The 25858-nt window shown below is 41.3% G+C and overlaps 4 protein-coding genes across 7 annotated transcripts; 3 read left to right on the top strand and 1 right to left on the bottom strand.

Moving 5' to 3' along the window:
• Nucleotides 1-914: 914 nt before the first annotated feature.
• zgc:122979 (uncharacterized protein LOC641576 homolog) lies at nucleotides 915-4574 on the top strand. The gene is made up of 4 exons (XM_044012768.1): nucleotides 915-1156; nucleotides 1715-1973; nucleotides 2296-2849; nucleotides 3671-4574. Exons 1-4 carry the CDS (start codon nucleotides 1058-1060, stop codon nucleotides 3902-3904), a joined length of 1146 nt encoding a protein of 381 aa, XP_043868703.1. The 5' UTR covers nucleotides 915-1057; the 3' UTR covers nucleotides 3905-4574.
• A 1204-nt stretch (nucleotides 4575-5778) lies between these two features.
• On the top strand, nucleotides 5779-9033 carry hwa (huluwa). Its single transcript, XM_044012766.1, has 3 exons — nucleotides 5779-6634; nucleotides 7627-7840; nucleotides 8824-9033. The coding sequence occupies exons 1-3, from the start codon at nucleotides 6044-6046 to the stop codon at nucleotides 8988-8990; spliced, it is 972 nt and encodes a 323-aa protein (XP_043868701.1). The 5' UTR covers nucleotides 5779-6043; the 3' UTR covers nucleotides 8991-9033.
• A 769-nt stretch (nucleotides 9034-9802) lies between these two features.
• On the bottom strand, nucleotides 9803-14028 carry atp5fa1 (ATP synthase F1 subunit alpha). The gene is made up of 11 exons (XM_044012765.1): nucleotides 13904-14028; nucleotides 12852-12927; nucleotides 12516-12685; nucleotides 12100-12273; nucleotides 11614-11780; nucleotides 11125-11425; nucleotides 10795-11019; nucleotides 10610-10717; nucleotides 10380-10524; nucleotides 10125-10275; nucleotides 9803-10033 (listed from the first exon to the last, which is right to left on the bottom strand). Exons 1-11 carry the CDS (start codon nucleotides 13961-13963, stop codon nucleotides 9955-9957), a joined length of 1656 nt encoding a protein of 551 aa, XP_043868700.1. The 5' UTR covers nucleotides 13964-14028; the 3' UTR covers nucleotides 9803-9954.
• Nucleotides 14029-14773: 745 nt separating this feature from the next.
• lg21h18orf25 (linkage group 21 C18orf25 homolog) lies at nucleotides 14774-24946 on the top strand. Of its 4 annotated transcripts, none has more exons than XM_044012213.1 (5): nucleotides 14774-14998; nucleotides 16043-16945; nucleotides 21711-21881; nucleotides 22305-22398; nucleotides 22487-24946. In XM_044012213.1, the coding sequence occupies exons 2-5, from the start codon at nucleotides 16108-16110 to the stop codon at nucleotides 22674-22676; spliced, it is 1293 nt and encodes a 430-aa protein (XP_043868148.1). In that variant the 5' UTR covers nucleotides 14774-14998; nucleotides 16043-16107; the 3' UTR covers nucleotides 22677-24946. The 4 variants fall into 4 exon arrangements, with proteins under 4 accessions (XP_043868148.1, XP_043868147.1, XP_043868150.1 ...); XM_044012212.1 differs by having other exon boundaries at nucleotides 16040-16945; XM_044012215.1 differs by lacking the exon at nucleotides 21711-21881 and having other exon boundaries at nucleotides 14775-14998; nucleotides 16040-16945.
• The last annotated feature ends 912 nt before the right edge of the window (nucleotides 24947-25858 follow it).

Below are 25858 nucleotides of genomic sequence, written 5' to 3'. Positions count from 1 at the left end.
TGTTGTCCCCTTTCAAATGTGTTGCAGCTGTATTTGTGTCAGTCTTATATATGCACATATCTATTGATCTCACACAGTAATCAAATAAGTGCTACTTGGCTGCTAAAATAATATCATAAATACAGAGATGCCGGGGCAGGCAACCTTAGCTCAAGTCCACTTGACAAAAAGGGAGGACATAACTTCCTTGTCCTCGCTGGTAGGTGAGGACACATAAGTATAATTTGATTTTCCATTCAGTAGACCTATGCATGTTTTGTTCTAGTCTCTTTGCTGGTGCTCTTTCCTCTGTTGATCCTGAACCATTTCCATGCATCATATTGCTTTGCCACTTTGAATTTCTGCATGGTAGCTGGCCGGTCTCCAGAAGGAGAGATCTTTGCCTAAAGTACAAATTTATTTTAAGGCATATTTAAGTGATTACACACTTATACAAACTGATTTCTGACAATAAAGCCCGCTAAATGTTACACATTGCAAATTGGTACACGGATGTGAATGCAAAATGATAAAACTAATATGAGACAGGTTGTATGAAAAGTTATTTGAGGACAGGCTCCATCAGGTGACTGTCTGGACTGGAGGGTTGTCTGAGGAGCAGCTGCAGTCTTTTTTTTCTGTGTCTGGTGGTTGTGGTCGCTTCTGTCTGTGCTGATATATAAAAAAAACAAAAACCCTGTACTGAGTCGTGACTGTCTGCTCGGCTCCTGTCCACAAGAACTCCGGAAGCAAGTCTAGAGATGGAGAAGGAGGCTGCAACATCCGCACCATCATCGCCGGAGCACCAATGGCTCTGCGCCGTGCAAACTGAGGACACCGGCATTCCCTGTAGCGCGCGAGGAAATGGGCGGACCCGGGGAAATCTCGTCCGCTGTGCGTGGGTGGCTGAGCGTATAGTGAAGGAGCTGCCGCGGCGCCTATTTAACAGAGAGCCGGCGAGAGCTGAGGACAGAGGAACTCGGAGAGTTTTCAGCACCAGCGCCACTGGACAGCGACACAAAGCAAACCAAGCTAACTCACCAGTCAACACTAAAACTAACAAACAAAGATCATCATCATGGTTCTCATCTGGACTCAGTTCGGCATGAAGCACAAAAATGTCAAGTGCAAAGTGCGAGTGATGCACAGAGGCGACAGCTCAGGATCATCCTCAGCGGTAAGTACATGTTTGAGGAAGTTTGCGGGTTTTTTTGTTGCTTTTTTAAATGTTTGAAGCAGTGAAAGAATCGATTATTTTTCTAATGCGATACTTGTGTGATGGTGTTTCAGTTTCCTATGACTGAATATTATACACGTTCATTATCTTTTCTGTTGGTGTGGGCTCATTCACATCCGAGAACTCGTTGATTCTCGTGCAGCCAATCGCTGCGTAGAATCTCTGTCGTTGGGGGGAAACCTTTTCTCCTCACACGACTTTTCCCTCCCTTATCACGTTTGCGTCAGTGATGCATGTGCAGGCGCATAGCGGCACAGAGATGAGATGGTATTTTCCCATGACGTGTGTGTGTAAGAGAGAGGAGCATATTTCACTGCATATTATAGATGATGCACAGCACTTGGTGTAAAAGACATTCGGCCATTCTGTGCTGTAAACTGTGTGATGAATATTGATAAGCTGAGACGTCGATCCATGCATGGTTGCCAATATCCTCTGTGTAAAATGGTGCTTTTTTTATGAATGGTAAAAATGCATTACTGCTCTTGTTTTCTACAGGAAAGCACCAAGTCTGAGCCGGACACACCGTGTCTGTCCATCAAACCCACAGGCAAGGACTTCTATAAAGTGCTGGGTGTCGCCCCCGAATCCAATGAAGACGAGATCAAGAAGGCCTACAGGAAGATGGCCCTCAAGTTCCACCCGGATAAGAACAGCGACGCCGACGCAGAGGACAAGTTCAAGGAGATCGCAGAAGCCTACGAGATCCTGACTGACCCCAAGAAGAGAAGCATATATGACCAGTTTGGAGAAGAAGGTGAGCGTCATTTTCATTGACACAGAATTGTGTTAGAGGGTGACAGCCATCTGGGTTTTTGCTGCAACACAGATTGTTGCATAAATACTGACGTACACAGGGCTGATCATAATTAAAAAAAACACCCACTCTTATTAAACCACTTTAACACATACAGCAGAGGCAGCTGTGGGGATGATTAATTATTCCGGCAGCAATAAACAAGGTTTCCAGAAAATAGCTGACGTTTAGTAAAGGCAGGAAAACAGCATCGGAATAATAATGAACCATTTGATAAATGTGCCGACGTTTAACTTAACCCTTGTGTTTTCTGTATTTTTAGGACTCAAGAATGGAATGTCACTGGCAGGCCAGGGCAGCGTTTTCCGCAACAGTTTCCACGGCGATTCCAATCAAAGCTTCTCCTCCTCCTTCCATGGATCGGACCACTTCGACATCTACTTTGGCAGTGACTTTGACAGCGAAGACGACCTCTTCAACCCTTTCAGACGGTTCACTTACAGCCACGTGGGCGGGTCCGCCGGTTCTGAGGGCGGGCTGCGAAGAGGCGAGCGGCGCCTGCAGGGGGAGGCGGCGGTGCACGACCTGCTGGTGACTCTGGAGGACGTGATGCACGGCTGCACGAAGCAAGTGAAGATCGCCCGCAGCCGGCTCACCTCTGACGGCCGCAGCGTGCGATCTGAAGACAAGGTGCTAAACGTGGTGGTGAAGAAAGGCTGGAAAGCTGGGACCAAGATCACCTTCCCCAGGGAGGGCGACGAGACACCCAACAGCACACCTGCAGACATCACCTTCGTCCTCAGGGACGAGAAGCACCCGCAGTACAAGAGGCAGGGCTCCAACATCGTCTTCACAGCCAAGATCACCCTCAAAGAGGTGAGTCTGCTGCAGTCATATTGACATAGTTGTCCTTATCAACAACTTACATCAACTCAGCCTCCTCTCATCCTCATATGTGTGTTTTCTCAAATATCAAGCAAAATTGATCTGAAAGGTGCGAACAATCTTATGTGCAATCTCTTTGACAGTAGTCTGAGGAAAAAAAAAACACAGTTTTCTTTTACTGGGCATGTGCACGGCCCACAGTGGGATAACAGAACACCACAGTTACTTCATCAGCCCCATGTAGAGTGAGAGAGAGCAAAAGCTAAATTTAGCCTCAGCACTCACTGCCCCCACAAATCACACTTCACTCTCCCTCTCAGCCACTGTGTGTGTGCTGCAGACTGCTCTCCTCTCCTCTCCTCTCCTCTCCATGAACAAGGCAGGCAGAGAGGCAGTGTTTTTTCTTTCTTTCTTTTTTGGCTCACTCCATCTCTGGCTCTCACTTTCACCAACCCACACACGCAGATTAGCGGGGTAGCAGTCAGAGAGACTGACATTTCAAAGAGCTCCTCCATCATCCTTTCAGTTCCTGAAGCACTTGACTCCCACACACAGACAGTAAATAGAGCTGCCATTTTAACATCTGTAACACCCTCTCGTTGCGTAACAGTCAATCGTTATGCCTTTGAATAGACAGATGCCCCATATTCGTTATGTAACTTCAGACTAAAGTTTAAATAGATTTTTTTTTTCTGTGTGTGTAGCCCACTTCATTTCAGTCATAACGAGGACACTCAGGAATCATCATCATTGTGAAACTTGTTCTCAATATAACAGGTTTTAACTTGATTTTGCTCCCCTTTTGTGTCCAGGCTCTCTGCGGCTGCACAGTCAACGTGCCCACGCTCGACAAGCGGATGATGCCTCTGCCATGCAGCGATGTAATCAAACCCGGTGCTGTCCGGCGGCTGAGGGGCGAAGGTCTGCCCCTGCCCAAGAGCCCGTCCCAGCGGGGCGACCTGGTAGTGGAGTTCCAGGTGCTCTTCCCAGACAGGATCCCACCCCAGTCCCGCGAGATCATCAAACACAGCCTGGGGCAGTGCTAACCTGGTGTTACTCAAACTACAGGGGTTGAGACACAGCTTCACCATGAGTGTATGTTGTTATCAATACACAGCCTTGCCTCAAGGTGCTAATTATCACAACCAACCACAAACCTCTTATTGTGTTTGGCGATGGCAAGCGGCGCTGAAGGGAGCTGTAGTTCAGCCGGGACTTTGTGACTTTCTGCAGGTGTAAGGCAGTGAGTTTGGAGATGTTCAGTGATGAATGGGGTCTTTGGTATCTGAGGGCGTCCACTGATTCAACAGCCTTTCGCTTGAATGAAAAGCTTATCTGTACTGTAATACTTGCAAACTCGTGGCAGGCTATCAGTATGTTATTCGAGTCTGTATAGACTTTATTAAAAATGGTAGAAAAAAATGTGAAGAAGAAAAAAGTAACATCTTTATCATAGTTATATGGTGTTCATATGACTGCTCTTTTGCATTGATTTCTTACAATAGCGAAAATGTACTTGTGTGCAAAGATCTACTTTGTGTACAAAAATACCAGAAACATTGTCTCTAAGAGAGATTCATCTGTCAAATGTTCTATTGACTTATATGAAATGTTTGTATATATACATATATATATATATTCTGCTGCTGTTAATGTATTAATACCTGAGAGACATGTTTGAGAGCATGGGAAAAACTAATAAAATCAAGAATTTTACTCCTGTTTGACAGCTTTTCTTTTGTGTGTTTGCACAAGTCCACAACCAAATCTTAGACATTGTGCTTTATATTTAAGTGGAGGTTTTAGAAAAGCCTCTTCCTGCATTCTATCTATTTGTATGTATTATATTTTTGTCTTTTAAAATAAATGAAACAAGGCAATCAGAGGTGGCAGACTTCACCCCATTCACACATCAAGCCTCTGTCGGCCAAAAACAGACAGTCAGACACACAGAGCCACTAAAAACAATACTTCACTCCCACTCCACGGGGACATCAAATCAAACAGACTTGTCTACTGTAATGCACATTTAACTGGCTTCCCAAAGAAAACCACTGACAGACTTCAGCTCATCCAAAGCTATAATTAACCAGAACCAGGAAGAGAGAGCATACAAGCCCAGTCTTAGCTGCAGCTACACTGGCTCCCTGTAACATTTAGGGTTGACTGCAAGCGTCCGCTGCTGGTTTATTGGAGGTTCCCCACAACAGTTGAAAGAAAATTGGGGATGGCGCCTTTGTTACTTACACCCCTAAACTTTGGAACACACTGCTCTTAGATATCAGGGAAGCTAGAGGTCACTAGATATTTTTAAAAGAAGACTTAAAACTTGGTCAGCTGAGATTGGTACAGCACCCCCCGCGACCCTCTGGTGGAGGATAAAGCGGTAGATGACGGATGGATGGATTTAAAACTTGTCTTTTCACTCTAGCCTTCAACTAGCTCCTTTTTATTCCACCCTGTGTTGTGTTTAATTTGCTTTTGCTTTATTTCAAAGTTAAAACAGGGTTTTTACTTTTTGACTTTAGCCATTTCATTCCATGCTGTGTTGTGTTTTACTGTTGTATTTGCATTTCTTTTCTTTTTAAATTATATTTTATTGTGAAGCACCTTGAGCTGCAACCCTTGTATAGAAAGGTGCTATACAAATAAAGCTTATTATTATTATCATCATCACAATTATTATTTTTGTTATTATTATTATTATTAGTATTAGTATTATCAAATGACCATGGAATGTATGTACAAATCCAGAGCCTGTTAACTGCACCACTACTCTGAGAGGCAAGAGTCTGACACTCTGCTGCCACCTGGAGGCGATCTGCTGCCATGACAACGCCAGACACCCTGCAGATAATGAAACGCACCTGTTGATGTGCCATTTCTGAGGCTGCCAAGTGGCTGCGCATAGTGGCTTCAGATCGAGCCTTTGCTTTCTGTGTCAGTCCATGATGAAGGCAGTGGTGATCAAAGACCACAGTCACATGTGGAGACTGTGTGTGTATGAGAAGCAGACTGGCATGTTGTTATTAGATATCAAAAATAAAAATACATACTGTCAGACTCATCAGAGAAGTCCACATTGATTGACACGTCAGAGCAGCTGCGCATCCAGAGACAACTCAGCGAAATCTCAGCTGAGATCAGCAATCTTCCTAAAATCAACCCATGTTCTCTGGAATGAAATGTCGCAAATCAACCCGAACACTCCATCAAGTGTGACAGAAGGTTACCCGGTGACGAATCTGACTTTAGTCGTGCTTCTGCTCATACCGTGCGTGGTCATCCTGCTCCTGCTCAACTGCCTCTTCCTGGGCTACAAGTTAATGATCCTGTCAAAGAGGCAGCAGCGGAAGCGCGAGGACACCGAGGAGATGCTTCTGCAATCCAACGTGCACAGACTCAGGACAGGCTCGGACCTGGCCTTTTCCCCGCTGCAGGACGGGAGGAGAGTGTACGTGTCAGTGTCAGAGCCTGTGCTGCCGCATCCTGTCACTTCCTCCAGGGCTTCATCCAGGGAGAGGGCCGGGCTGGACCACAGGACCCGGCTCCTCAGGCCAGACGGTGCCACCGGCTCCGGGTCTCTGAGGGCGCCGAGCACCATCCGGGCCACTTCCTCCGCAGCTGGTTTCAGCCCCAGACTTGACCTGCGCTCTGGCTCGCGGACGCACAGCGCCAGGAAAGGTGGCTGGTGCAGGAGCGCACCACTTCTACCACAGTCCAGCGACTCAGAGGCCGAAACCAGACTCAACCTGGCTCCACCAAACTCTCCCACGGTGAGAAATCGATAACCCAAATTTTATTTTTTATTTTATATTGCTAGCAAATTTAACCATTACTCCACTAAATTTCCTAAATAATTTGTGTAGCTACTTTTACTCCACTGCAACTATCTTTGTTACTCGTTACTACCAAATAAAATCAGACGAAGAAGAGTTGGTATTATGGTCTGTATTTATAAAGAGCTTTTCTAGTCTTGATGTGCTGCTTTACACTATAGTTTTGCCATTCACCCATTCACACATCTTTCATATATTCACATGCTGCAACATGGGGTTAAGTGTCTCAGTTGCTCAAGGACACATATAGACTGCCAAGAATTGAACCCACAACCTTCCACTGATCTACCATAGCTCAATCATTACTCCTCACTTTAATACTTTTACATCCAAAACTTACAATTAATATCACAAGATTACTTTTGATAATTAAGTACAGTAAATCTCATACTTTTACTAAAGTAAAATTCATCTTCTTTTACTCAAGTATCCCTTTAAGGTACTTCATACAACACTGAGTTTAGTCATGGATGATGAAGTGATTTACGTTCTTGCATTAACCTTACACTTAATGGTTGGAGTAACATGGAATCCAGTATGTAAAGAGCAGGTTAAAGTTTTATTGCTACTACCTTTTGACTATCATCAGTGTATATATATATATATATATATATATATATATATATATATATATACATATATATATATATATATATATATATGTGTATGTGTATATATATATATATAGAGAGAGAGAGAGAGAGAGAGAGAGAGAGAGAGAGAGAGAGAGCTATATATGCAGGAAAATGATAAATCTTCTCCATTAGAGTGTCCATTTAGCACTTAGAGTGCTAAAAACAGTGACCAGTCACAGGACAACAAACATTTTAAAACTATTACCCAGGCAGGTAAAGTGATCATAATATGAATTTCCACTACAGTATAAAGCATGTATTCATCTTAATTCTTATTTTATTTGTTAACTGCAGGAGACAGAACATGTGGGTTATATTTATCAGAGCAGGACTCATGAGATGCTGAAAGATGTGAACCCAGCTGCTGCTGCTGCTGCTGCTGCTGCGGTGCATGTGTTTGACAAAGTCGAGATGGAGTGCGAGTACACCAACCTACCTTCAGAGACGTCCTGTCTGAACATGTCCGCAGTGGGGCCTGGACTCGACAGCGACTTCGGTGCAAGTGCAGGTACGATTCGGTCTCCTTCATCTGCCCTGGAATCAGTATGAATTTCAGTAGTTGTTAACAAAATGGCCAAAACAAATCAACGTCAAGTAAAACAGATGGCACAGGACAGAGAGGTTCAATGTAACTTGAAATATGAAGTAAAGTCTACAGGGTCATTAGGGTTGACTTGATCTCATTACCATAAGATTGAAATTCAAAGTCAATATACTGTCTGTAAAATACATAGGACAGCACCCTTTAGAGCTTAAAACATTCACCGTGTGTTGCATGCATATCCACATACACATACATATCTGTCCCATGTCTTTTATTTTTATAAACACTTTCTGGGTCATTGTCAGTAACAGATAGAGAGTGAAAGTGAAAGCAGAGCAATATCAAGTGACGAGAGAAAACATTAGTACACGTCAAATATCCACCAACAAAGTGTACAACTGAGAGTGTGTTAGCGAGATTTGGCTGAAGCTCCCTATTTGTCTTCCCTGTCTGGGAGAAAAGTATCATGCATGTCTGTCGCAGTCTGGCACCAACTTCCTCTCCACTTATATCAGTCTGTATTTTAACCACCTCCACTGCAGACCATCAGTTTTCTTCTCCCATGATCGAGACATTTTTGAGAAGGATAGTGAGGCTTTTTTAGGTTTAAAAACATTCAGACACTGATCAGCCAGGTTTAGAGTGTGTTAATCTGTGTCGATGGTAGGTGGCGCAACGGACCAATACACCAAACCGAAAGTCTGCATCCGACAAATTAAAATTTATTTGAGAATATACAGGCGGCACCAAGTTTGTGGATGATCAGGAGAGTAGTGGTTGGACTTCAAGCCATTTAACTGTCAATTAACTTCTATATATTCTATTGGCTGAATAGATTTAGTTTTTTTTTTTTCCTTTTATCGATTCTGTGGACTAACTCCTGGGTGACACAATGAGAAGGACAGGTTTTTACATCTTTAACTTTAACATATGTAATCTGTGTTCAGGTGTCTCCCTGCGGATCCTGTCAGCAGACAGCGACAGCCTGTCCAACGGTGTGCTAGCTTCAGTTTTGGAGTGGGATTATTATGACCCTTGCTACGTCAAACAGAACAACGTACCACGACATAAACACCACAGGCCTGCAGTGCATACTAAACAGTACTGGGTGTGAAACAAGAAGTGATTTTAATGTTTATTTATTTGTTTAATTTTATTTAAATAACTTATTTACTCATTTAAAACACATACATGCGATGTCATTTGATGTTATTTACGTGTCACTTTTGGTCACAATGATTTTTCACTAGTTTGAATTGAGATTTTATGATAAAGTCACAAAATATTTACTATGAATGTTCACTTGCATTGTCAATCATGTGCTGCACACCCTTCACTTTTATGTTCACATTAGTAACTGTCACTATGTAAAAACACTATTTGACCAGTTATGGATTTCATCAACTTTCACATCATAATTTATACTCACTGATATTGTTTGAATTTGTTATTCACCAATAAAATTAATTTAATTACAGTGCCTAATTATGTTTCCTTTCAATGCGGTGTATGTTTCAGAATTATCTCCAAATTCAAAGTCAGAACAGAACATTAGACTTTAAACAATATCTCTCTGCAGTGATACTATTAATTATTGTTTTTCTAATTCAGAGACCTCAATATTTCACTGAGAGTGACACACAGTACTTTGGTTGGTGCCAGTGCTTCTTGGGTTTTTTACATCAATGGACATGCATGTGGATAACTCAATAGCAAGATTAGAGTGAATTGTGAGGTAATGAGAGAATTATATCAGAAGAGACAGAAGAAAGTAGAAGAAAGTCTTTCAAGTTATACAAAAGCAAAACATTCCCTTCCCACAGTGCCCTATTAAACAAAACCTGTGTGTGAAAAAATGTCCCATCGTGAAGATAGGGCACAAAAGTGTCCAAACAACCGTGTCCCAATCACCAAAAGAGGCATAAATCAGTTGGAATACTTTTATTCTCCATTGGTAGTTATCTGTACATTAAAGATCAAGTGCTGCTTGAATTTTTTTCATTCCTCAAGTTCATAGACACTACAACTGACACTGCAGTATGCAAACATGAAAACAACCAGACTAAAAAGCCTCACTTTTACTCAAAGCTGGAGAGGAAATTCAACACAATCTGCTTGAGTTTGGCATCAGAGTCTTCAGAGATTTTGCCATCAGCCCTGTAATAAGGAACAAATTGATAAGATTATAAAATTACAATGAGAAGAACAACAAACACACATGCTGCCCTGTCGAGGCTCTTGAACTTACCTAATAGCTGCCAGCAGGTCTTGTTGCTGGCTCAGGACGTGCTGCAGGAACGCCTTCTCGAACCTGGTGATCTTACTCGGCTCCATTTTGTCCAGGTGTCCCCTCACACCAGCATAAATAACAGTCACCTGTTCCTCAATAGCCATGGGACCTGAAGACAGAGAGTTACAAGGGCTTTATTTTTAATAAAAAAAATAAAACAAACGACATCTACATTCTCAATATTCAGCACTGAAATTAACAGTGAATACTTACAGTACTGCCCCTGTTTCAGCAGCTCGGTCAGGCGGACACCACGGTTCAGCAGCTGCTGAGTAGCAGCGTCCAAGTCAGAACCAAACTGAGCGAAGGCAGCCACTTCACGGTACTGCGCCAGCTCCAGCTTCATGGTGCCAGCCACCTGATGGACAGAAATCAATGAGTCACAATGAAAGATATTGATTGTGACGTCAGCTGGAACACAGGTGACTATGAGTGAGTCTAACCTGCTTCATAGCCCTGGTCTGGGCAGCAGAGCCGACACGGGACACCGACAGACCCACATTGATGGCTGGACGGATACCCTTATAGAACAGCTCAGTCTCCAAGAAGATCTGCAAGAGAAAATGTCACTTACATATTTGTTACCATCTTTCTTTGGTGATGAAGTACCACTCAGTCAAAACCTAACCTGTCCGTCTGTGATGGAGATGACATTAGTTGGAATGTAGGCCGACACATCTCCGGCCTGTGTCTCGATAACAGGGAGGGCTGTGAGGGAGCCGCCGCCAAAGTTGTCATTCATCTTAGCAGCTCTCTCCAACAGACGGGAATGCAAATAGAAGACATCACCTGGATAGGCCTCACGACCAGGGGGACGACGAAGCAGCAGGGACATTTGACGGTAGGCAACAGCCTGCAGAAAACAAGGTTGGAGTGAATGCCATTGTGTAACCAAATTGTAATTAAAATATTTTACTACAGCTATTTTAATGGGTTCCAAGTTTCCTCTAACAATCACCTGCTTGGACAGATCATCATAGATGATCAGTGCGTGTTTGCCGTTGTCTCTGAAGTATTCTCCCATGGAGCAGCCGGAGTAGGGAGCCAGGTACTGCAGTGGAGCGGCATCAGATGCAGTAGCAGACACCACAATGGTGTACTTCATGGCATCTGCGTCAGTGAGCCTCTTCACCAGCTGAGCCACTGTGGATCTCTTCTGTCCAATAGCAACATAGATACAGTACAGCTTCTTCTTCTCATCAGTTCCGTCGTTGAAGCGCTTCTGGTTGATGATTGTATCAATGGCAATGGCAGTTTTGCTGCAACATAAATGTTAAGACTTAGCTCTGTAGATAAGTATGTGTATATATATATATATATATATATATATATATATATATATATATATATATATATATATATATATATATATAGTCCAGAATTTGTACAAGCAATTTAACTCCTGGTGCATAATTTCAAGTACTCATTTTGAGCAGAATCCCCTTACCCAGTCTGCCTGTCTCCAATGATGAGCTCACGCTGTCCACGACCAATGGGGACCAAACTGTCCACGGCTTTGATGCCAGTCTGCATGGGCTCCCTCACAGAGATACGGGGGATGATACCGGGGGCCTTCAGACCCACACGTCTGCGAGTATCGGAGCCAAGAGGACCCTGCAAAGATCACGAAAGAGAAAGCCAGTGAGGATTTACCAGCTTTAGATACATGGCTGATTAAATGAGCTGAAAGTATCTGACGGTGAACATTTCTCAAGCTGAAATTTCAACTGTACTGTTATTCTTTGTGTGACAATGTGACAGTAGATTGGCTGAAAAAGTAACTTGAAGATATCATAATTAAAGCTGGAACTCTTAAATTTCAGACATTTCGGGACAAATAATTAACTGATAAATTGAATATGAATTTAGCAGAATAATTCAATAACAAAAAAACTAAAATATAACCGGGACTGAAATTTCATTTTGTAATTACCTTTCCATCAATGGCATTTCCCAGAGCATCAACAACACGGCCCAGCAGCTCCACACCAACAGGAACATCTACAATGGCACCTGTTCGCTTGACAATGTCACCCTCCTTGATCAGCTTGTCGTTTCCGAACACCACAACACCAACATTGTCAGGCTCCAAGTTCAAAGACATGCCCTGGTCCAGAGAAGAAACAACCGTTACTCCCACCCTTCTATTTATTTACACTGCAAAATTCCTGAGATATTAATGGTGTTAGTAAAGTTAAAAAATTGCATTTCAGCATGCATAAACAATGAAATATATTGGTGACTATCACAAAGCAGTAGCAGTGTAGTACATACAACTATCACTTCCAAATTCCTGTTTACTACAAAGCAGGTTTAACAAAAACAGTAAGTGGTCTAATAGAGTCTTACCTTCAGACCAGAGGAGAACTCCACCATCTCCTCAGCCTGTACATTCCTAAGACCATACACTCTGGCAATACCATCACCGATGGACAGCACACGACCAGTCTCTTCCAAATCAGCACTGGTATCAGCTCCCATGATCTTCTCCTCCAGAATGGATGATACCTCGGCCGTGCCTTAAATGTATATAATGTGTTAACAAGTAAACTTCTGAAAAAAAAGTACTTAAATGATACAGACAAGCCCTCACATTTATATTTTGGAAAACTTGTTGGAGAATAATATTTGCAATTCATGCATTTCCTTTAGCAATAGTCCAAAATGAGCTACGGAAATACTGACCTGTTTTCTGCAGCCATGGACGGCTGGTGTGTAGATTCCTGACTCCTACACCTGCTGCTGCGACATTCTTTGATACCTTTAAGAGAATGGTAAGTAGCAAAGGAATATATTTTTTACAGTGAAAATAAATGTATCATCTGTTAGTACAGCTGCAACTAAGAATTATTTTCAGAATCGATTAATCATTTGGTTATTTTCCCAATTGATCGAGAATCAGTGTTTCCCAAATGTGAAAAATAACAATGTTCTCAAATGTCTTGTTTTGTCCACGAACCATTATTTTTCAATTTCAATGATTTCTTTGTTATATGGAGCAAAGAATCCTGAAAATGTTCACATTTAAGAAGCTGAAATTTCAGAGCTTGTATTAAAAGAACCCTAAATTATTATTAAGATTAATTCAGCAATAAATGGATAATTGATTAATCGTTGCAGCCTTATTTGTGATTTACCTGTTCCCAATTATATAGTTTAGTTAATTCACCTAATCAAAGTAAATGCAATGCTAATCAGGTTTCTCGGTTGCAATTTCATTTCCTGTTCTAACCGAAAACTATAATCAAAGAGTCATAAACCATTTATTTTTGTCACTTACATGTCTGATTAAAAGACTTCAGGACAGCAAAAACGGGAGTTTTCAAATGTGTAAAAACACAACTCAAATCATTATATCCGGATTTCAACAAAATGAAATGATAAACATGCATTTTATAATACAAAACATTACCAGAGCTTAGCCTGACGTAGTTAAAGCCATTATCTGGACTGAGACCAATCTGACCTTCAACACTGCATTTCCGTCATATCTTATAATAATGCATAAAAAGATGTTGACTAATTGTATTGTTTGGTCACATTTCATAAAGTACAACGTTATCTTAAAGGTGGTTTGTTGTTGCTGTCTGTCATTAAAAAACGTGAACAGTTGGGAACTAGCACTGTGAAGGGCCCGGTGTCCTCCAACACCACAGCGGCTTTCCGCGCGCATTTTACGACATTTTCTACACGAAATATTCACAAAACAGACATATAACTAAATTAGAAATGCTTACAAATCCAGCCCGTCGAGGCAAGGTGCGGGCAAGAGCCGCTGCAACGCGAACTGACAGCATGTCTGTGTCCTACGATGTCAATCCTGCTCCCAAGCGGAGAGAGAAGGATGGCGGACACGGAAGCAGATTTGTAGAAAGGTCACCGTTGCCCGGAAGCACTTCGAAATAAAATGCACATTTTCTGTTTTTTTCTCCACCTTTTATTTTCTATTATTTTTTGTACTGGTCGGTAATAAAATATTATATACTGTTTTTCATCAGTTTTGTTGCTGTATACCTATATCTAATAACAATTTCACATATTTCATTAGAATAATGTTATTAAATTGCAATATATACAGTATATATATATATATATATATATATATATATATATATATATATATATTATAATATATTTATATTATATATATCTATAATATATTTATATTATATATATTTAATTACCAACAAGACCATGACGTAATGGACAATAAAACAAAATGCCAGATCACACAACAGACATGTCCTTATTTCCTCTGGAATTGATTGGAAGCATCAGATTTCTAATGCCACATGCAAGATACCACTCATCTGACAGACCAACTTTTGAGACCTGCTCATGTTACAGCAGACTGGGGTACACGTGCTTAATAAGGTTGTATGTTATGATTTTATGGTCATGTTAGTTTCATAAAATTTAAACTTACAAATCACCCTTTTAAACTGACTAAAGTAACCCCTGAAACTGTAATTCTGAATATCCAGAGGTTGGAATAGCCTGCCCTGCAGTACTTTGTAACCCTGTAGTACCAATGTTCCACCACAGCAGGCGCTCAGCCACGGACAACGGGCCGGAAATGGCGCATGTAGCTTTGTGAACGTCTGATGGAGACATTTTACAATAAACACACACAGCTAGCCTTCAACGGCCAACAGGGCTCGCAGAGGCGCGAGCACGCTGCGCCATAACACACTTTAAATCTCCCAACTTATCAGTAACTGAAGTATATTTTGGAGGGCAGAGTTTATGTATCGCAAATCAAAAAGCTTACAAATTAACGAAGATGTCGACAAGTCTTATGTCGGGGAAAGAAGATTATAACTAACGCCGCGGTAAGTTGTAACTAGCACAACCGCTTTTGAATGCTAAGTTGCTCAGATAAGGTTAGCTGCTGGTATTACCCTTCCTGTTTTACCTTTGGCTAGATAGATACCGCGTCCATTTATAGGATCTTGCAAGACAGCTGTCTTGTAACGTGAATATGTTTTCACGTCTTGTCGTTCTCTTCTCGCCAAGTTTCAGAAGTATAAGGTTATGACCGAGGTTAGCATTACTACGCAGCTGAAACTAGTGTCTAGATCCTAGCCTGTTAGCATCAGCTAGCCGGTGGCGCTACTAATTATAGTCTTTACTTTAGGTACAAATGAGTGTCGTAGTGTACACATAATTAATTTAATGTGACTGCGGATGTTAAATTGACACTAGCGTGACAATTCTCAGAATCTGTGACTTCAGAAAGTAGAATACAATTACAAATAAAAAGGGACATTCATTCGTCTTAGAAGCTAGCCAATGTTAAGAGTCACCAGCTATACATATTGATGGGCATTTCTGGACAGAATATTATTTTTGACCAAAGTATGTTATTCAAATCTTTGTTGCAAAAAGAAAAGTTAATTATGTAACATGTTTTTCATCATTAAATGCACAAATTGGGTAGATTTACAGATGTGCACCTCAATTATTCAGATAAGGAATCAGATTGCAACTGAACAAATCCATTCAGCAACAAGAGATCTTTACATTACGTTCATTACATACATTACAGTTTGTGCAAAGTCATCTTTGGGATTTGCATGTTAAGTCACTGAGTGAGTTTAGATCAATGCATAAATTCAAACGATTAATTATGGTGCCTGTTGTTGAGGTAATAACTCTGAATGACCAGTATAGTAGCAATGCAGTTATATCTTGGAAGTAAGGATGAAGAGCTTGTATTTGCCACTAAGTTTGAAGTTACACTACACGCTTTATCTTACCTAGATGCAGTTGAAAACCAGTTACTATTGCAGCTACATTTTGTCTGATACAACCATGTAAAATAATTTTGTTAAAGAAGTAATTTTAACTGTGATTTGACTTTTTTTCTCCAGCAGGTGAGCTCCTGTCCAGGGACATTGGTCCATGTTTATTGGACCTTTGGGCTCTGGGCTCAACTAGGATGAAGATGGCTGATTCAGAGAAGACAGATGAATTTGTGGATGCTGAGTGCCCCTCAGAGTGCCTTTATGAAGCACAATCCGCCACGGCTTCTGCTCAGGGAGAGCAAGATGAGCATTTGAAAACAGAGACCACCACCAGTACCAGCTCACCACCAAGGGAAAAAGAGGCAGACAGTCCTTTGCATACAGAGGGCGAACAGAGTCTCCTCTCCATGCCATGCCTGATGAAAGAGCTACGCCGAGACTCCCCAGAGTCCCAGCACACCTCTACGGGGAGTGACAAGCCTGTATCTCATCATGTCTATGAGAGTGACTCGTCAAACCCCTGCATGCTTTCCCCCTCATCCAGTGGCCACCTTGCAGACTCTGACACACTCTCCTCAGGGGAAGAAGGTGGTGCTCCTCCTGTAGGTGAAGAGGAAGAGGGCCATATGGAAGGTGTAAATGATGCTGGGCAGGCTGGAAGAAGGCAATCATCTGGCACAGCAACAGGAGGGAGGAAGTCCCGGCGGTCACGTTCAGAGAGTGAGATGCCTCCCAATGCAATGGCTGCAAAGAAAAACCGCTGCCAGCTCGTAATGGCAGCAGCCGGAGGGCAGGAAAAACAAATCAACGGCAAGCTGGCAAAAGTTAAAGGTCATCGGAGCCAGAAACACAAGGAGCGCATACGTTTGCTGAGGCAAAAACGAGAGGCAGCGGCACGGAAGAAGTATAACCTGCTGCAGGACAGCAGTACGAGTGACAGCGAGCTCACATGCGACTCCAGCACCAGCACCTCTGAGGATGAGGATGATGACACTTCAGGAGGAAGCAAGACAATCAAGACAGATATTCCAGGTAACACCCAGTGTTCACAATACACGCCTTTTGCACAGTGCCAACACTGTCCAGGTTAACAGTAGCAGCAGCCACTTAGATATCCCAAGTAAAACATGTATCTTGTAATGGTAATTGTAATGAAAAGGCACATAGTCTCACAGAATTTGACAATGATAGATCATTTGTAATCACAGTTAAAGGCAGACCTTAACATCAAGAACCTGACTGTGTGACTTAATACTTTCTAGCAACACCAATCAAGTTGTTCACTTACCATATACAGTGTAAACATGTACAAACTTTGTCAAAACTTTGTCTGTGTCTTCAGTCTTTTTGTTTGGTTTTCTCTCACTCATTATCTGTCTCCATTCACAGTGTCTTTAGATATTTGAATTGTATGTTTAGATGGGCTTATGCCCAATCACTCAACGTAATACAACATGTGTTGGAACTTCTCATCATCTGCATGTGATTGAAATCTAGTGGACAAACTCTATAGTAAAATATTCATTGAGCTATCTTACTTTAATGTGTATTGTCAGTTCTGCAGTGCTACAAGCGAGCCATGTATATTCCTTGCCTTTGCTGTAAATAGACAGTGGTGAATGATCTCACTGTGTCAGTCTGAGTTGTTGAACTCTGCAGCTACTGTTTCATTAATGTGCTATAGAATCATAGCCCCAGACTAGGGAGTTTAGACTCAAAAAATATTGTTATGCTTTGCCATGTACTATGCAATTGAAGATTTATATAATCTTTTCTACTGAGGACCTTTAGTGGATGTTATTAAAGGCTACTATATGCTGTAGTATATCCTGCTCTTCTGTCTCTGTCTGTGGTTTTTAAATATTTCTCAGATCGGTCATTGTCCTATCTTCACTGTAGGCGATGAAGCTTTTTAGTTTTGCAAACAGGTGGTTCTTTTCTGTATGGGTTCTCTAGCACCTTTCAGAACTTTTGTATCAGCAACTCCAACATAATACAGTGAATGGTTCTGTAAACTAAACTCAGACACAAAGGTGTCTCAATAGGATTGAACACTGACAGTATTCATTCACATCAGCCATGTGCTTGTCCCCTTAGTTAATGTAATGTTTTCTGACTCTTGTTTGGTTTTCTGCAAGTTAACTACTACACGATTGTGTGATGTGCATTGATGTGCACAGGCCTGCTGTTTGATACCATTTTTGAAGTCAGTTTGTTCACTGTAGACTGATGTTTTTCTTGTGATTTTCATTCTTAGAATATCCCCTGTTGGCTTAGTTCTAGTTGGTATTTTTTGTTCCATTATATTCATAATTTAACATGTGTGACATCCGTTTTATTTGATAAATTATGATGGGAACAATTTTGTCTGGTTAGATTTTTGTTTTTGAGGCACTAAATAGAGGTGCAGGGATTATTTCAGAAGCTAATATAGCTGGGCTTAATCTGTTGTCTTTGCATCAGAGGTTTGTAATTATTTTGCCTTTTAATAGGTGTGTTCACCTAAAAGTCTCATCAGTTCACACATTTTCCAAACCAGTCGTCTGAGACATCCACTTCTTTCTTTAGGGATCTGTAGTAATATTCTACGTTTTCAACCATTTTTACATCCCGCACACAGATTTGAGAGCTACAACTGCATGATATAGTCCATCAGCATGAAAGAGTCGATCTGCACGTAACCAAAAACAAACTGTCATTTCCTTTTTAATACAAAAGTCCACCACCGAAGCATAAAAGTGCCACTGAATTTTCTTATGGCTTGGCCTCAATGTCTTTAAAGCTGGCTTCAGACGTGCATCGGAGAGATCCAGAGTGGGCGCCCAGATTCATGGGCTGCTGGACAGCAGCTCATGGGACAGGAACGGCATCGGCAGCGTTCTGGAGGAGGCCATGACACGCTTTGCCGTGATGCAGCGCCAGACTGAGGAGCGCTTCCGCATCTGGATGGAAAAGCTAGCACACCTCGACTCGGACAACGACTCCTCCAAGCGCTCAAGTGATGCCCATGAGGGGCAGCAGCCTCACTCCCAGGGGGCGCGGCCATCCCCTCCCAGTTCCTTTTTACCATCATCAGAGTCTGCAGAGACTATGGCTGCCTACATGTTGGCACGAGACAACAACAGTCTCACCCCAACCCCGATAAATAACAACAACCTACCTGAAGTGGTCACTCAGAATGGAAATCTAGGTGTTCCAGACCCTGGTCTCTTGAATGTTTAGATTTAGCTTCTTCACTCCTTGCAGTTTCATACTTTGATCTTACCAGGTGTAGAATTAGTTCATACAGGCCGCATGGCAAAGGCTAAATTATGTGAGGTCACTGAACAGAGGCACCATCAACAGTAGCAGAGCTCGAGCTGGTCATTGGGGTTGACTGTGCAGACCTGAGGCCCAGTGCATCTGCTGGCACTGAATCACTGTGAGATTTGTTTTTTTTATTCAACAATTCAACTCACTTGTTTGATTCCTGCAGCATCTGTGACACAGACATGATGCAAATCTCATTGGACTGTTGAGTCAGGGCTCATATTCTTTTGCTTATTGTATGGCTTGTTTTTGTTTATCAACTATACAAATATGCCAACACACTTACACACAGTAGCTGATAATGCCATACGATACTGCATTACAGCACCTGGGCGGCCATCTTACAGTGTTAGTTGGGTGCTGCTGCTTAAAAGCATGTGCCTTTGACATGAACTCATGCTGGGAATGTTAGATAGAGCATCATCATATACTATTTGTTAATAAATCAGGTTTAACACCTTTGATTAACATTGTTTCTCCTGAATTTTATCGACAGGTTGCTTTTAAATCAGGATTTAAAAAAACTTCCGTCATCCTTTTAATTTGGTGGCATAGCTTTATTAACATCAAAACATTTAAACATAGATATGCCTATAAATATAACGCAATATACTAACCCACACAATTTATAGCTTTTTGAAAGTTATACAAATTAATTAGATTAGCGGTGTTTACATTTTTTAATAATTGCCTTTCTGTTACATTTGCTGCTATTGCTGCCGGTGTGCAGTAACATGAAACTAGTGAGGGAGGAATGATTCCCACTGTTTTATTTTTAGTAGCCTATGTGTTGTTTACAGGCATCAGATAAGACATGGGTTTCTTTGTTGAGGCCTTTAGCTGCAATACCAATAGCCTCAAAATGTCACTTGTAATATTTGCCTACTTTATTTTATTTTTTTCTTTCATTTGTATTGGTCTGCCAGCTTGGCCTGTGTCTCCACAAGAAACTGCGAGCTCCACAGTTTGTCTTTAAAATGAAAAAGCCCAGGCATTAAACTTCCCGAAACACAGCAGCAGTAGAGCTGCATTGTGGTGCATGGCAATGTTTACTGGTTTCCTAAAAACCCACTGATGGTGATTATTAAGTGGCCTTTTTATGGTTCAGATCCTGTGGTCTTTGAGGTGGAATCGCAATCCTCTTTAACCGTCTCCTCAAATTACTTTAACTGATGTAGTTGACCACAGCATTCCTAACACTGCTAACATTATTGACGCATCAGACACTGAAGGAATCTTTGGCCTAATCATATTTATAGTTAGGAAGTTAAAAGGTGTTTTCTCTATGTGTGTATGTAGCCCAATGACTGTCAGTTTTACAGAACCTGAAGCAGATTGCATCGTTTCTCCACCTGTTTGCATGTGATTATATTAGTATACAGAATGTGCAAGGCCAAACTAGTTTTCATCAGCAGCATGTGTGCAAGGTATAGCTTGCTTATGCTGATAAAATGTTACTTTCGGAACATTTGTTTTTAGTTGTTTTGAATCTTGAATTTGTTTTCTCTTGGCCTGTCGGTTTTGCTTCATATTGTGTGAATATTGATGTTTTTGTTTTTATATTGGTGCAGTTTTATTTTTTGCCATTTTTTGGATTTTACTGGATCCAGCAAACTGCCGCCTTGCATTTATTAAAACTGAAATTACCTTTAAATCTACGGTTTTGTCAAACATGGTAAGCAAAGCCTTGTGCATACAATCACAAACTGTGCATCAAAAACTACACAACAAGGACAGTCTATCGTTTACCAAAGAGACTATCTTGGTTTACATCAGTCACTTTTCTGTCCTTAAACACAGGGCCTTTTACACATATTATATGTGCTCATTTTGTCCGGTTTTCACCGGAACCTTCTTATTCAGCCTACTGAACTACACAAAGGCCAGAGTTCTTATAATACTGGCTGTCCAGGCAACCCCCTAGTCACACATGAGTCTGGAAATCTGTGTATTTCTGTGCGTCTCCTACAGACTCCTACGACAGGGTAGAACAAATATACATCGCTGCTCCTACACGGTTATTCTTCCACGGTTTGGCTTTTATTATCGCACCAAATTTCACTCACAAAGTAGGATTTTATGTTGAAGTGTTTTGTAATGACTGTATTCTAGTGTTGTTTTATGTGAATGGATGTTACTTTAAGAGCAATAAATGCAGAGAAAAAAAAACACAGATACTGTGAAGGGGTGATTAATTAATTCACTGCAATCACAACCACTCTGAAACTTGATTATAAAAAAGTGATTATAAACCTATTGATAGTTGTAATAAATCATGTTCTGCTCAACAAGGGCAATCAAACTGACTGAGCCAGAACGTTCTACTTAACTCTCGGTGTGAACCTCTGGTGAAACGGGGTGTTTCCGTGTGTGTGTGAGACGCTGCAGTTAGCAGGACGACACATGCGGTGTCCGGCCTCATCCAAATGGAGTCCCACTATTCCCAGGGATGATCTGAGTAATGAAGTGTTTTCTTTGTTTTCTGCAGACGGGCCTCCAGTAGTGGGTCACTATGATATTTCAGACACTGATTCTAACCAGGAGAGTATGAGTGTGGAGACAGTCCGGCCCACGGTGATAAAGCATGAGCTAAAAACACACAGAGGCCAGGATATGGCAGCTCACTCTGGGTGTGTAAGAGCTCTGAGCTCTATTTCAGGTCAGTTACAAACCCAGTATCTAAACTAATCATTTACTTTGCTCTCGGGGAAGATGGGGGCAATTGAGGGCTTTGGTGTCATAAACGGGGAAGCCTTATTAAATTCAACAAGATTCTGATACTGCTCTGCACTGCGCCTGGCTTGTGTTTTGGGCTATTTAAAAAAAAAAAAAAGACTGACTAGTCAGCATTGTTAAAATCTGGATACAAAGTCCACCATTTATGTTGTGTCCAATTGTCCAATGTGTCACTCCATGCTCCAGTCAGCCTCTCTAAACACAAGTGTCAGATTCATCGTTGTTTTGGTTCTGGTGTTGTCTGTGTCAAAGCAGCTGCAGTCTTCATGTGTCAGCAGGGCCTGAAGCTCTCCAGTGCTCCCACCCTCCTCACAATGTCTTAACTGTTCCTCTTTATGTGTTTCAGGCCATGTGGAGGCAGACCTGTCGCACAAGGGCCAGATTAACGTCGCCTCCTCTGACAGTGAGGTGGAAATCGTCGGAGTGCAAGAGAAACCGAGGTAATGGAAACTGTTGTTTGTAAAATGTGAATATCCAATGCTTTTACCAATTCATTTAAAATACCCTTTAAAATGTTTTCCACTCCAGATGCGCCCACCCATGTGGAGGTGTGATAAAGAGTCTGTCCTCCTGGAAGGAGAACTCAGTGGAGCAGTTAAACAGCACAAATCAACCACAGCTCTGGACTACTGTCTCTCCTCAGCCTGACTGGGTGTCCCCTCCTGAAGTGGTGGACCTCACGCTAGATGAGGACACCGGACACAAATACCTACTCTAAACAACATGTACACTGAAGACTCCCCATTTCTTCGTCTCGCTCCTGACCCTCACCTCCCATGTTACGGCTGAAACCCTCCCTAGTGTTGCGGCGCCGCCTGCGACTGCTTGTGGACACTTATTGCTCCAGAGCACTGTTTGTTTTTTAACTCACTGTTGAACAATCATGTATCAAAGCCATTGCTGACGTGATTCCCCAATCTTGGCTTGTCAGCTATGAATTTAGTTGTAATAAAATGGCACAGCACTTCAAATGTAGGTGGGAATGTACGCAAGAGTGATTTATCTGTTAATGATAGCAATATTCTCCGTTGATGTAATACCTCAGTTGGCCCGTAATGGATTTTGTGCTGTGTGCTTGCAAGCTGTACAGTGAAAACTTCAAGTTGCTGCTTGAAAGCAGGTCAATATGACAATATGTCTGGTGACCTGTTTCACTAAAACTCTGAAAGGCGTATTTTCAGACTGGATTCTGCGTTTTTATCTGCTCTCACCTGCGGTCAAGTCCAAATGGCAGCTGGTACACTTTCTGTTGTACCATAGACCGTAGACGGGATCATTAGCTTTGGACCTATCTGGGGTCAGTTTTGTTTTGAACAGTCTCACCACTGGTTTCATATTCAGTTCTGCTTTATTCTGCAGAGGCCATCATAAGTACAGCCTGTGCTCTCAAAGTTGGAGAATGAGTGTTTTTGGTTCATCTTAAAAGGAGTCGTCTGACTTTTTGGGGGAAAGTTTTCTTCTTTAATCGCCGTTCACTTTCCCGTATAATCGGCTTTCTATCGGGACACACATGGGTTCTCTCATATGGTGTGAAACCTTTCTCTAAATTCATGCTCTTGTTTTCTTTATTATCGTGTTAGAAAACAAGTTTTGTTGCTCATGACAAACAAATGGAAAACCACTGATTATGTTCAAACTCTGAGGGGCGAAAAAAAAAAAAAAAGCACATTTGTCACAGACGCACTACAAAACATGACTCATCTCCATCTTGTTGCTGTACATGTTTGAGGTGACGTGAGGGATTATGTATCTTTTTGTTTTTAAGACGTATTTTATGTTGGACGCCACGTCCCAGTTGTTAACCCGTGAATGTATGACCGTGCAGCACTGAGTGGTTGCATGCTTATTCTGAGTGGAGGCAAACACCTTAAAAACCTCTGGGGACCCCTTTATACCAACTAAGGAAATGTATCTTCCATTGAATACTACAAAACAAGTTGGCCTGAATGCCTTGAAATGTGCACTATTTTCTTTTAGAATGATATAAAGCTTATTCTTTTACCTTTAAAGCAGTGGAATTTGTTATCCTGACGATTAATATTTTAATAATAGATGTGAATATAGCACACACACATATAAAAGTGGTAGAGGTGGCGTTGAGTTTGTGCCCTTGTGTGGGGCATTTATAGAAGAGACAGTTGCTGTATGGACTGTTCTTACCCTGATCCTCAGGGCCTGCTTGCTCTCTTTCCCTTCGGTCTTATCTTTGTTTCCATGCAGACTGCAGCCTCTTTTCTCTTTTTTTTTTAAAGATTAACGATCCAAAATTCATACACACTTTTAACACTTGAGACTTGTTGTTTTGAACTTTGAATAACATCTACATCTCTTCTTAACGCGATGCTTGAAAATTAAAGAAGTTATTTTAATATCTGCTGGTCACAGAAAGGGAAAATATTCTTAATATAAGAAATTAAACCAAAGTCTAAATGAAATATGTTCTCCATTTAACAACTGCTTCTAGATTTTTTTTTTCCTTTTAAATATAACTGCATAATTTTATTTGAAAGTATGAAATGAATTACGTTTCATATTCAAGATGTCATTTAAGATGTGATACTTTATTCCATTGGCCAGGTTTGTTTGTTTTTTTCACTTTATGCTCCTACTACTGTAGTGTCAGTTATTTTATTTACAGACCACTTCTGCTTATAAAATCCATTCTCCTGTTGTACCTTGAAACATTAGTAAGACATTGCTTGTGTCTTTAGAGGTTTGGTAGAGGATAGGGCAGTGGTGCTCAACTATGGTTGCACATTGCATGTTTGGTCACATCTTATATCTTGGAGTCAGATATTACCCTAATTTCCAGTCATTTAACCATGCGCCTGCTGTTATTTTTATTTCCTGTCAGTATTTTAAATTAACACAAAAAAGGGGGTGTTTATTTTGTTGCTTCTGCAGTTTGATGACTTCTTTATGAAATTATGTCTGTAGAACAAAAAGAAACTATTTTGAAACTAAATAAATAGAGCGTTATTTAATGACTCTTTTGTGCAGACTGAGCTCATTGTGTTGTTTGTGTGCTGTGACTGGATTTCAAATGTTTGGTTTCAATCTGAGAAATGGATTTGTCGCCCAAAGTTTTTCCCCTATGTAATAATCTAAGAGGGACTGGGATGACATTTTGGGACAGTTACATTTTCAAGTTTTACAAACAACATAGTCAAATCCTACTTTTCAAGGTCCAGTGTGGAAGAGTTAGTGGCAACTAATGGTGAGGCTGTAGAGTGTAACAAACTTTCCAAGTGTGTCAAAGACAGTGTTGTGCTAGTTACTGAAAAATAGTAACTAGTTACAGTTACTTTGGAAAAAGTAACTCAGTTACTTCAACCAAAAAGTAATGCGTTATTGAGAAAGTAACCTTTTCGTTACTGTAAAACATTGTTCCAATTTTCCCATTAAATAAAGCTTAATTGATTGAGTTCCCCTCTCGCTATCATTTCAGCGCTATACTGATGTTTTCCACTACATATGTGAGGGGGGAAAACATGTACTTTTATCTGTAAAATGTTATCTTGGAATCTTGGAATAATAGCCTGATATTGCTAAAAGAGATCCAAATAAACAATTAAACATACCTTGCTATTGTTTCATCAAGTTGTGCCTGGCTATGTGTCTGTCTTTCGAACTCCAACCGCTGCTGCTTGGGTGGAGTGGGTGTGTGCTCGCCGCTGTGACTCTCGGTCTCGGACGCTGCGTTAGCTACCTTAGCTGCTAACTATGTCGAAGAATGCCGTTTCTCCAGGTGCTTCGGCAGATTACTGTTGCTGTTGTTCGCCACAGAAAGTATTTTTGAACCGGGACACAGTCTACAAGTTACCGAAATGTTGTTGTTTGTCTCTCCACGAGGAGAAACTTATCTTCCCCTTTTCGCTCGCTATCATGCAGTGCCCTGAC

Source organism: Solea senegalensis, linkage group LG21, assembly GCF_019176455.1.
Source record: "Solea senegalensis isolate Sse05_10M linkage group LG21, IFAPA_SoseM_1, whole genome shotgun sequence".
Taxonomy (NCBI): Eukaryota; Metazoa; Chordata; class Actinopteri; order Pleuronectiformes; family Soleidae; genus Solea; species Solea senegalensis.
This window is presented reverse-complemented; position numbering and strand designations above follow the sequence as displayed.

What these genes read in the sequence shown, in the direction of transcription:
- zgc:122979 (XM_044012768.1), top strand. Translation starts at nt 1,058, where the DNA reads ATGGTTCTCATCTGGACTCAGTTCGGCATGAAGCACAAAAATGTCAAG. An exon ending in GCTCAGGATCATCCTCAGCG is followed by an intron (nt 1,157 to 1,714) that starts GTAAGTACATGT and finishes TGTTTTCTACAG; the next exon opens with GAAAGCACCAAGTCTGAGCC. An exon ending in CCAAGATCACCCTCAAAGAG is followed by an intron (nt 2,850 to 3,670) that starts GTGAGTCTGCTG and finishes TTTTGTGTCCAG; the next exon opens with GCTCTCTGCGGCTGCACAGT.
- lg21h18orf25 (XM_044012213.1), top strand. Translation starts at nt 16,108, where the DNA reads ATGAAGATGGCTGATTCAGAGAAGACAGATGAATTTGTGGATGCTGAG. An exon ending in AGCTCTGAGCTCTATTTCAG is followed by an intron (nt 21,882 to 22,304) that starts GTCAGTTACAAA and finishes TATGTGTTTCAG; the next exon opens with GCCATGTGGAGGCAGACCTG. An exon ending in GGAGTGCAAGAGAAACCGAG is followed by an intron (nt 22,399 to 22,486) that starts GTAATGGAAACT and finishes TTTCCACTCCAG; the next exon opens with ATGCGCCCACCCATGTGGAG.
- atp5fa1 (XM_044012765.1), bottom strand. Translation starts at nt 13,963, where the DNA reads ATGCTGTCAGTTCGCGTTGCAGCGGCTCTTGCCCGCACCTTGCCTCGA. An exon ending in TCCATGGCTGCAGAAAACAG is followed by an intron (nt 12,686 to 12,851) that starts GTCAGTATTTCC and finishes TATACATTTAAG; the next exon opens with GCACGGCCGAGGTATCATCC. An exon ending in TCTCCATCACAGACGGACAG is followed by an intron (nt 10,718 to 10,794) that starts GTTAGGTTTTGA and finishes TTTCTCTTGCAG; the next exon opens with ATCTTCTTGGAGACTGAGCT.
- hwa (XM_044012766.1), top strand. Translation starts at nt 6,044, where the DNA reads ATGTCGCAAATCAACCCGAACACTCCATCAAGTGTGACAGAAGGTTAC. An exon ending in CTCCACCAAACTCTCCCACG is followed by an intron (nt 6,635 to 7,626) that starts GTGAGAAATCGA and finishes TGTTAACTGCAG; the next exon opens with GAGACAGAACATGTGGGTTA. An exon ending in CGACTTCGGTGCAAGTGCAG is followed by an intron (nt 7,841 to 8,823) that starts GTACGATTCGGT and finishes ATCTGTGTTCAG; the next exon opens with GTGTCTCCCTGCGGATCCTG.